The sequence below is a fragment of the Cotesia glomerata genome, linkage group LG7, assembly GCF_020080835.1.
Source record: "Cotesia glomerata isolate CgM1 linkage group LG7, MPM_Cglom_v2.3, whole genome shotgun sequence".
In the NCBI taxonomy this organism is placed as follows: domain Eukaryota; kingdom Metazoa; phylum Arthropoda; class Insecta; order Hymenoptera; family Braconidae; genus Cotesia; species Cotesia glomerata.
This window is the reverse complement of record NC_058164.1, coordinates 17,108,688-17,120,333: the sequence shown is the minus strand read 5'-3', so window position 1 is coordinate 17,120,333 and position 11,646 is coordinate 17,108,688. Positions and strand designations below refer to the sequence as shown.

The following is an 11,646-nucleotide window of genomic DNA, read 5'->3' as shown; positions in this document are numbered from 1 at the left end:
GTTTTATAATAGTGTAACATTTGCTCTTGATGTTGTGGCACCAAAATGGAAAATATTAGTAAAAATAAATACCATGATAATAAAAAATGGATTACAGAAAAGAATTGATTGGGAAAATGAGGGAACGAGATCGATTATTCTTTATAGCAAAAAATACGGGAAAAGATGAAGATATTGATCATTATAAAAAACTTAGAAATGATATAGTAACTGAAGTAAGAAAATCCAAAAGAGATTATAATGATGCTTAATATATTGATGCCAATAAAAAGAAATGGTAAAATCTGGAAGGAACTAAAAAAAACTTATAGGAAATAGAAAATCTCCATACTACTATTGAAAGTATTGAATATGATGAGTGGAATTTTTAGAGTGATTAATTTAGTGATTCTCCAATGAATTTAACTTTCCAATTCTTTGTTAATAGTATTGATAAAATTGATTAACGAGATAGGATTTGTTTCATGTACTGATGTAGCGAACGATAATAGTAATAATCAGAAGTGGGATAGATTTCATAGAGTTGATGTAAATAACTTAGATAAGATTGTAAAGAGCTTGGATGATAGAAAAAGGAAGTAATAATGATGTTAATTCTGTGATATTAAAACTATTATGGAACTATGATAAGTATATTATATTTGAGATTATAAATAAATCATTAGAATCTGGTGTTGTACCTAATAATCTTAAAATTGCTAAGATAGTGCCAATACAAAAAATTAAAGATAGTATAAAAATAACAGACTTTAGACCAATTAATACACTGCCAGTAATTGAACAAATATTAGAAAATATCGTAAAGTCACAACTAGAAAAATTTATTATTGAAAATGAAATATTAAATGAAGAGCAATCTGGGTTTAGAAAAAGATCACTCATGTGAAACAGCCATGCAGTGCTCTTTGATAGATTGGAAGAATGATATTGATAAGGGTTTATATGTAGGGGTTGTATTTATTGACTTTGCGAGAGCATTTGAAACGATTAATAGGAATAAACTACTATCAATTTTGAACAATTTGGGAATTGGTGGTACTGTGTTAGATTGGTTCACGTCGTACTTAGACAATAGGAAACAAGTAGTCCAATTTAATGATTGTATATCTGAGGAAAAAATTGTTAAACATGGAGTGCCCCAGGGTTCGAAATTGGGTCCACTACTGTTCATAATTTATATTAATGAAGTAATAGAAATAATGAAAAACCAGGGTATTGTCTGCAGACTTTTTGCTGATGATATGAAGCTGTATTTTCCAGTAAAGATGAGAAATTAATTGAAAATAGAATAAATAATTGTTTGGATATACTTATGATATGGCTTAAAAAGCACCAACTAAAAATAAATGTAAAAAAGACCGTATTTATGTTATTGCATGATAGACGAAAAAAGTATAAGATGGGAAGTTGTAAAATTAAAATAAACGGTGAAAATATTGTTGAAGTCAAAAAAACCAAGTATTTAGGTATAAGTATAGACAATAATTTGTCATTCAACAAACATTTGTTTGAAACAGGAAGTAAAATTGCTAGAAAACTTAATGTATTGTATCGATTAAATAATTCAGTAAGTTGTTGGACTAAAAACGTAATTTACAAATCAGTGATAGGACCTCATTTTGATTATTGTGCTAGTATAATGATGTGTTATAACAAGCAACAATTAACTGTGTTACAAAAAATACAGAATAGAGCCATGAGAATTGTATTGGGTGTAAATAAATTTACAAATATAAATAAAATGTTAGAGGCATTAGGCTGGATGAATGTAACACAGTTGATGGTTTATAGATGCTGTATACTAGTACATAAGATGGTAGTGGGAGCTGCACCATCTTATCTGATGAATAAGGTGGTGTTAACTGGAGATCCAGCATGATTATTATACCAGACAAAGGAAACAAATTAAAGATTAAATATACAAGAACACACTCCACAGAGCATGGAGTTTGAACCATAAAGTGGGTTCAGAATGGTTTAACGGTCTCCCAAGCAGTGCATAAAAATGAAAAAGAAGATTAAAAATATTCAAATTAGAATTAAGAAATTTTGTTAGATCTGAAATTTTAAAAAAAGTCTTATCCGGACGTGCTTCTTTGTGCTCCGTAAGAATATAATATTAAAGTTGTTTATAGTAAGTGTGTGAAATTGTGTTATGTATCAAAATGTCTAGAAAAATTTTCTATAAATTCTGATATATAAATTATTATAGTGAAAGGTTTAATTAACTTAATATAAAGCAATTAAATAGTTGTGTTTATAAATTTATGGTTAGACTTAGTAAACACATTCTATACGTGCTAGTGAAAAAACAGTTTAAAATTTTTTACATAGAGGCGCTTCTGGCGTTCTCTTTAGTGATTTATTAGATACCAAACTAGTTATAGTTAGTGAGAAAAAATGGAGACAGAGAGATCCAAATTAGTTACACCTACGAGGCACACATGTGCCCTCTGTAAACAAACTAATCTGAGATCTGCAAATCAGTGTAATGGATGTGGACAGCTGTTTCATAAAGCTTGTTTACAAAAAAATCACAAATATGTGAATGAATTTGGTGAGCTAATTGAATGTGTTGGGCATGAAATACCAGATAATGTTAGTACTGCATCATCTATTTCATCGGTATCAAGAAAAAAGAGGAGGAGATATGATGAAGAGATTGATGTTAGTGATATTGCGGAGAAAGTGGACATTTTAGTTGATCGAGTCGAGGAAGTAGGAATTAATGTGGTTGAGTTCAAAAGTGAATTAAAAAACATTGCTACGGAGATTTTCATGGACTTTAAAAATGACTTAGTGAAAACAGTGCGTGAGACTGTAATGGATGAGTTCAAAAAACTAACCAGTGGAAATATTGATGGTAAAATTGAACACGTTGAAAATAATAAGAAACAGTTTAGTTACACTGATATGGTTAAGGGATTGAGTAAGGAAACAGTCATTATTGAGCCAAAAAATAAACAAAATAGCGACTTGACATTTACTGAGGTTAAAAGTAAAGTAAAAATTGGCAAACTAGGAGTCGGGATTGATAAATTAAAGAAAACTCAAACGGGAAAAGTTGTGATCGGGTGTACTGAGAAAAAAGATCGTGAGAAATTAGCGACTGAACTGAAAAAAAATATGGGAGATAACTATAATATTAGAGTGGCTGACAAAAAATCACCGAAAGTTAAAATAGTCGATATAGATATGGAAACACTGGAAAACAACGAAGAGGGGGATATTGTCAAAATGATTAAAAAGCAAAATGGTTTGGTTGAGAACACATCAACGAAAATGATAGTAAAAAAAAAGTTTTCAGGAAGAAATAAAAATGGAAGTATTATCATTGAGGTGGATCCGGATACACATAAGCAATTACTGGAAAAAATTAAAATCAAGCTGGATTGGAATTTATGCAGAGTATTTGATTCTGTAAGTGTTCTCAGATGCTATAAATGTTGGGGATTCAATCATTTTGCAAAAGATTGTAAGAGTGAGCAGAAATGCCGAAAGTGTTCGGGAAATCATTTGGAGAAAGACTGTAATGAGGGAAATAAGAAATGTGTAAATTGTGTACGAATGGTAAATGATTTTAAATTAGAAGGAATCAAAACTGATCATTGTGCAAATGATTTAGAATGTGAGTGTTATAAAAGAGCAATAAATAGAGCACAGAAAAATATTAGTTATAAGATTTAACAATTAACCGAAAATGGGAATAATATGAAAAACAGTAAGAGTTCATTTACAGTAGTTGCATTAAACATAAATGGCTTGATAAGGCATAAAGACGTTTTTGAAAAGTGGTTATGTTCGGCCAAGCCAGATGTGTTTTGTTTATCAGAAACACACACTGCTTCACATGTATTAGATCAAGAAATTGGATTTAATAATTATAGTCACGTGCGCACCAATACAGTGAATAATCGTACAGGTGGCGTAATTACGTATATCAATAATAAATTTAAATTTAAGGTATTACTTAATAGTACTGATATTAGTGATAGAGTATGGATCAATATAGTACAAATAGGTGGGAATAATGGGATTGTGATTGCTAATGTTTATAGATCGCCAAACAATCGTGTGAGTCAATTTAAAGTTAATATGATTGAACTATTAGAAAATTATATTGACAAGAGTAAACTTATAATTGTAGGTGATTTCAATTTAGATATTAGAAGTGATAAAAATCGTTATGCAACTCAGTTTATAAATGAATGTACCTTGATAGGACTTAAACAATTAGTCAATAAGCCGACACGAATAACATTGAAATCGGACACAATAATTGATCTCGTCTTATCAAATATGGATTTGTGCATTGATGTGCTGTCTACACCAAGGGTGTCAGACCATAACATTATTGTTATAAATTCAGAACTTGATGTAAAACATAATGAAAGTCGGAAAGTGATTAAAAAAAGAAACTTCACTAAAATTGATACTAATATATTTTGTAATATTTTTAAGGATCAATATAAGATTGAAATTGATGACGATTTAGATTTAGTTATCGATAAGTTTTATAATAGTGTAACATTTGCTCTTGATGTTGTGGCACCAAAAATGGAAAATATTATAAAAAATAAATACCATGATAATAAAAAATGGATTACGAAAGAATTGATTGGGAAAATGAGGGAACGAGATCGATTATTCTTTATAGCAAAAAATACGGGAAAAGATGAAGATATTGATCATTATAAAAAACTTAGAAATGATATAGTAACTGAAGTAAGAAAATCCAAAAGAGATTATAATGATGCTAATATTGATGCCAATAAAAGAAATGGTAAAATTCTCTGGAAGGAACTAAAAAAACTTATAGGAAATAGAAAATCTCATACTACTATTGAAAGTATTGAATATGATAGTGGAATTTTAAGTGATAATTTAGTGATCTCCAATGAATTTAACCAATTCTTTGTTAATAGTATTGATAAAATTGTTAACGAGATAGGATTTGTTTCATGTACTGATGTAGCGAACGATAATAGTAATAATCAGAAGTGGGATAGATTTCATAGAGTTGATGTAAATAACTTAGATAAGATTGTAAAGAGCTTGGATGATAGAAAAGGAAGTAATAATGATGTTAATTCTGTGATATTAAAACTATTATGGAACTATGATAAGTATATTATATTTGAGATTATAAATAAATCATTAGAATCTGGTGTTGTACCTAATAATCTTAAAATTGCTAAGATAGTGCCAATACAAAAAATTAAAGATAGTATAAAAATAACAGACTTTAGACCAATTAATACACTGCCAGTAATTGAACAAATATTAGAAAATATCGTAAAGTCACAACTAGAAAAATTTATTATTGAAAATGAAATATTAAATGAAGAGCAATCTGGGTTTAGAAAAGATCACTCATGTGAAACAGCCATGCAGTGCTCTTTGATAGATTGGAAGAATGATATTGATAAGGGTTTATATGTAGGGGTTGTATTTATTGACTTTGCGAGAGCATTTGAAACGATTAATAGGAATAAACTACTATCAATTTTGAACAATTTGGGAATTGGTGGTACTGTGTTAGATTGGTTCACGTCGTACTTAGACAATAGGAAACAAGTAGTCCAATTTAATGATTGTATATCTGAGGAAAAAATTGTTAAACATGGAGTGCCCCAGGGTTCGAAATTGGGTCCACTACTGTTCATAATTTATATTAATGAAGTAATAGAAATAATGAAAAACCAGGGTATTGTCTGCAGACTTTTTGCTGATGATATGAAGCTGTATTTTTCCAGTAAAGATGAGAAATTAATTGAAAATAGAATAAATAATTGTTTGGATATACTTATGATATGGCTTAAAAAGCACCAACTAAAAATAAATGTAAAAAAGACCGTATTTATGTTATTGCATGATAGACGAAAAAAGTATAAGATGGGAAGTTGTAAAATTAAAATAAACGGTGAAAATATTGTTGAAGTCAAAAAAACCAAGTATTTAGGTATAAGTATAGACAATAATTTGTCATTCAACAAACATTTGTTTGAAACAGGAAGTAAAATTGCTAGAAAACTTAATGTATTGTATCGATTAAATAATTCAGTAAGTTGTTGGACTAAAAACGTAATTTACAAATCAGTGATAGGACCTCATTTTGATTATTGTGCTAGTATAATGATGTGTTATAACAAGCAACAATTAACTGTGTTACAAAAAATACAGAATAGAGCCATGAGAATTGTATTGGGTGTAAATAAATTTACAAATATAAATAAAATGTTAGAGGCATTAGGCTGGATGAATGTAACACAGTTGATGGTTTATAGATGCTGTATACTAGTACATAAGATGGTAGTGGGAGCTGCACCATCTTATCTGATGAATAAGGTGGTGTTAACTGGAGATCAGCATGATTATTATACCAGACAAAGAAACAAATTAAAGATTAATTATACAAGAACACACTCCGCAGAGCGGAGTTTGATTTATCGTGGGTTCGAATGGTACAACGGTCTCCCAAGCGGCATAAAAAATGAAAAGAGATTAAAAATATTCAAATTAGAATTAAGAAATTTTGTTAGATCTAAATTTTAAAAAAAAAGTCTTATCTAAGTACTAAATTGTTATATACATGTATTTTCTTGAGTGCAAAAAATAGCAGAAATGCTAATAATAAAGTTATTATTATTATTATTATTATTATTATTATTATTATTATTATTATTATTATTATTATTATTATTATTATTATTATTATTATTATTATTATTATTATTATTATTATTATTATTATTATTATTATTATTATTATTATTATTATTATTATTATTATTATTATTATTATTATTATTATTATTATTATTATTATTATTATTATTATTATTATTATTATTATTATTATTATTATTATTATTATTATTATTATTATTATTATTATTATTATTATTATTATTATTATTATTATTATTATTATTATTATTATTATTATTATTATTATTATTATTATTATTATTATTATTATTATTATTATTATTATTATTATTATTATTATTATTATTATTATTATTATGTTATTAAATGCTCAGGGGGGTTGTCCCCGGAGTCCGATTCTCCGAGGGCCCAGCCTGAGCTCCATTTATTACTGCTGGACCACTCCGCACAATAAGGAGGTTAGTGATCACAGCAGGCCAAAGTCATTTTCCTAAGTAGACGGAGGGAACCTAGTATGACAGCCTTCTGCATCCTGACCGCCAAGAATTCAGCTTTTGATGAGCAAGCTGGAACTCTGGCAAGTGAGGATACAAAAGACTGTTTCATCCCTCCGAGGACGCCAACAATCAGGACGACGAGCTTGACACGGTAACCTGGGTAAAGTTTGCCAATTTCAAACAGGAGATCCTGATATATTTGTTTTTTGTGCTCTTCTTTGGCTGAGATGTTGTATTCAGCCGGGGCCGAGAACTCAATGACATAAATGTCACGAGTAGCCTTGTCGAAGAGCACAATATCAGGTTTGTTGTGATCTATCCGCCGAGTTGTTGCAAACGGCATGTTCCAATAAATTTTGCAACTGTCATTCTCAACAACCTGGGGAATATCTCCTGGCAGATAAGGCAGCACTGGTGTCATATCAATACCGTAGTAATGACGAAGATAGTAGTACAGTACTCTCAGGGCAGCGTTGTGACGATGGATATATGCACCTCTCGCCAGCACAGGACATGCTGACAAAAGGTGCATGAGCGTCTCCGGGTGTTGTTTACACATCCTACATGACGTGTCCAGAAGCTGCACCTGGAGCACCTTGCTACGGTATTCTAGAGTGTTAATGACACCATCTTGGCAAGCAAATATGAACCCTTCATGTTTGACCATTAGGCCAGCTTACTTTAAGAAGGAAAACGTCACCTGCGTGGCCAAGCCATGATCAAGCACGTGTTTGAAGAACACGCTGTGCATGGACTCTGTCCATCAGTTCGCCTAGGAGTAGTTTTTCCTCGGCAGCCCTGATGACGCTTTTGAATTCCTCCTTTCGGAGTTCCATAAGAGCGTTTATCTCTCCAAGACCAAGGGTTCTTGCTGCATATATAGCTGCCTTATACAAGAACGACCCCTTATGCGCATTCTCATGTTTATGAACAATTTGCATAAGAAAGTCATCCTCGTCTGCAGTGAAATTGACAACTTCGTGTGTTAAACCCAGGACCAAACGATCATGCAGCCGCTCCAAACTCTGCAGACCTCTCCCACCGATGGACCGGGAGAGGTATAATCTGGCGACTGATGAATTGGGGTGCATGCTCCGGTTCATGTTGATAGTCTTACGGGTTTTGATGTCGAGATCTCGCAGATCCTTTCGGGCCCATTTTAAGACACCGAAAGAGTATAGTAAGACTGGGACAGCGAGCGTGTTAGTAGCGGAGACTTTATTTTTACCGGAAAGTTCGGAGGACCAAATTTTCCGGAGTCTCCTAACATACTCGCTACGGAGAGTTGCTTGGACTTCGGAGACCGCATGCATGCGGTGCTCTTCCATTCCTAGATATCTATACAACTCTCCGGCGTCTAATTGTCTTAAAACGCTCCCATCTACCAACTCGACATCATCACCCGTAACAGAGCACTTACCCCTCGCCAGATGTACGACCGCACACTTGTCCAACCCAAAAGACATTCCGACATCCCGCGTGTACTCTGCTACGATGTTAAGAGCCGCCTGTAGATGATCTTCATCAGCACTATAAAGCTTCAGGTCATCCATATAAAGCAGATGGGTAATCGAGTATTTTCGATCACCCGGAGGCCCCACAGAGTACCCACGAGTTTTACGGAGAGCAACAGATATAGGCAGCAGTGAGATGCAAAACAGCAGAGGGCTTAAGGAATCACCTTGGAAGACCCCTCGTTTGTACTCTACAACTCCGGTTATGTGCAATGCGTTTCCACTTCCAATGTGAAAACGCGTTCGCCAGAGCTGCATTGTACGCCGAATGCATTCCACTATTTCAGGATTGACCCCCAGGCATTTGAGGAGATATAAAATCAACTCATGAGAAGTTGAGTCAAATGCCTTGCGATAGTCGATCCAGGCCATTGACAGGTTGCGTTGATAGTAGATCGCATCTTGTGTGACACATCGATCAACTATCAAGTTCTCTTTGCAACCTGACAGGCCTTTTTTTGCTGCCACGCTGTTCATATATCTGTTGCCATACAGGTTCTATCTCATGCAAAATACGGTTGTTTAAAATTTTTGTAAAAATTTTATAAACCGCATTCAAGCAGGTGATAGGCCTGTAATTCTTTGGGTCAGACAAGTCACCTTTTTTTGGTATCAGTACGGTTCGCCCTTCCACGAGCCAGTCTGGAATCGGTTCGTCAGCTCTAATGTACGATGTAAATATACGGGCCAGATGGAGGTGGGTAGAAGTAAACTTCTTCCACCAAAAGACATTTATGCCATCTGGTCCCGGGGCAGCCCAATTTTTGCTGCCATTTAGAGCTGAACGAACTTCATTCACACTGACTGCAGGGGTTTTCATCAGCATTCTGTCTACGGTGTTCCCGACAGAATGCTTTAAAGTCGTGCAGAGCTGGAGTATTGGCGTTCACGTTTGGTTGATCTCCATACAACTCAGTCCAAAAGCTTCCACCCGCTCAGGTGTTGGATAATTCCCGGTAACATCGGTCTTTGGTGTCAGAAAGCGTGAAGGGCTGGATCGAAACAACGAGTTGTCGACCAACCGCTTCAGCCTTTTCTCTAGTGACTTTTTGGCAGTCACTAGAGCCCGCAATTTATTGAGAGACTCTTCCTTGATGACAAGAAGAGTACTCTTATTCAGTGTGTGATGACGCCACCGAAGTTCAGCAGCAATGCGCCGAATTCGGGGCGTGTATGCTCTTTGAGTTGTTTCAAACTCAATCACACACTGAATGCGGGAGACCTGTTTCCGGGATCTGTCAATTTTGAGTCCAAGTTGTGAGATGCGCTGTCTCAACCTTGCTCCTCGATCGAGAGACAATGTCTCTCTCTCGGAAAGCCGAAACTGCTGCACCATACACAACCTGGTTCAAAGTGAGCAGGGTGGAATCCTCCAGGATGTTTGCACGGAGATCTTCATTTACCGCTTCTAGCTGTTGTTGGGAGTAAGTTATCTTTTAGATATACTTACCTGCCGTCCCATAAAGGGATTGTTGTCATCCAAGGAGGAACGGCGTCGCTCTTGGTGTAATTGCGCCGGAAAGGAAAGTCTATTAGACTGCCTTCTATCCGGCACAAGCGATCTTCTATTACGCCGAAGATAAGCGGCATAATTACGCAGGTGTTTTGGCGTAAATTATTATTATTATTATTATTATTATTATTATTTTTATTATTATTATTATTATTATTATTATTATTATTATTATTATTATTATTATTATTATTATTATTATTATTATTATTATTATTATTATTATTATTATTATTATTATTATTATTATTATTATTATTATTATTATTATTATTATTATTATTATTATTATTATTATTATTATTATTATTATTATTATTATTATTATTATTATTATTATTATTATTATTATTATTATTATTATTATTATTATTATTATTATTATTATTATTATTATTATTATTATTATTATTATTATTATTATTATTATTATTATTATTATTATTATTATTATTATTATTATTATTATTATTATTATTATTATTATTATTATTATTATTATTATTATTATTATTATTATTATTATTATTATTATTATTATTATTATTATTATTATTATTATTATTATTATTATTATTATTATTATTATTATTATTATTATTATGCACCAACGTGGAAACCCTGGCGGATTCGTGGTCACGGTAAAATGATCGTGAAACGACGGTGAATGTACCATAAATTCACAGTGTCGACAAATGATCGTCGAATGACCGTCACTTGACTATCGAACGGCCGTCATTTGACAGTGAACGACGAGTATCATTGTGAAAATTTTTCACTGTTACTTTATGATTTTTATTTTGTATAGTTATCATACTTCACTATTCGAAAAACCAAATTTTTACTTGACTTCTCCGATTTTTTACCTGAGTAAAAATCGTAGATCATCGATCGATCGTCTGTCATTTGATAGTCATTCGAAAACATATAAATTGTCAAAAAACCGTAACTCGGTGGTAGATACACAGTAGTCTGTGAGTGAAACGACCGTGAAACGAGCGTATAATGTCGGTAAGTCAGGAATTTTTTACTAGTCAACAATGAAAAAGTGCTGATTATATTTTTTTTTTATTACATTAAAAATACTCAAAGTGTATAAAAAAATAGGTAAATGAGAAATTTTCAGTAACTAATCGGGATGAAAAATTAAAAAAAAATATTAAATTATTGTAATTCTGTTTATTATTATGAGATATTTTTTTTTAACAATTCAATTTTTAGCAATTTCTTTTCCAGATCTTTTTTTATACAGTTAATAATTTCACCATAATTTCGAAATTAAGAATTTCGTAATCATCAAAAATTTGAATCATTTATTACGATTATTATTTTGAAGTCATGGAAAAAATATAACTTTATTTAAGCTATTTTTATCTGTGCAATGAAAAAAAAAAATGACTTGGTTTTGACACCTTATGATGTGACTGAATCTAATGTTTCGTGCAGTGTC

General features: G+C 32.1%; 1 protein-coding gene across 1 annotated transcript; it reads left to right on the top strand.

Annotated features, from left to right (window-relative positions):
* Positions 1 to 2,090: 2,090 nt before the first annotated feature.
* LOC123269589 lies at positions 2,091 to 3,694 on the top strand. Its single transcript, XM_044735424.1, has one exon. The coding sequence runs from the start codon at positions 2,401 to 2,403 to the stop codon at positions 3,685 to 3,687; it is 1,287 nt and encodes a 428-aa protein (XP_044591359.1). The 5' UTR covers positions 2,091 to 2,400; the 3' UTR covers positions 3,688 to 3,694.
* Positions 3,695 to 11,646: the final 7,952 nt, after the last annotated feature.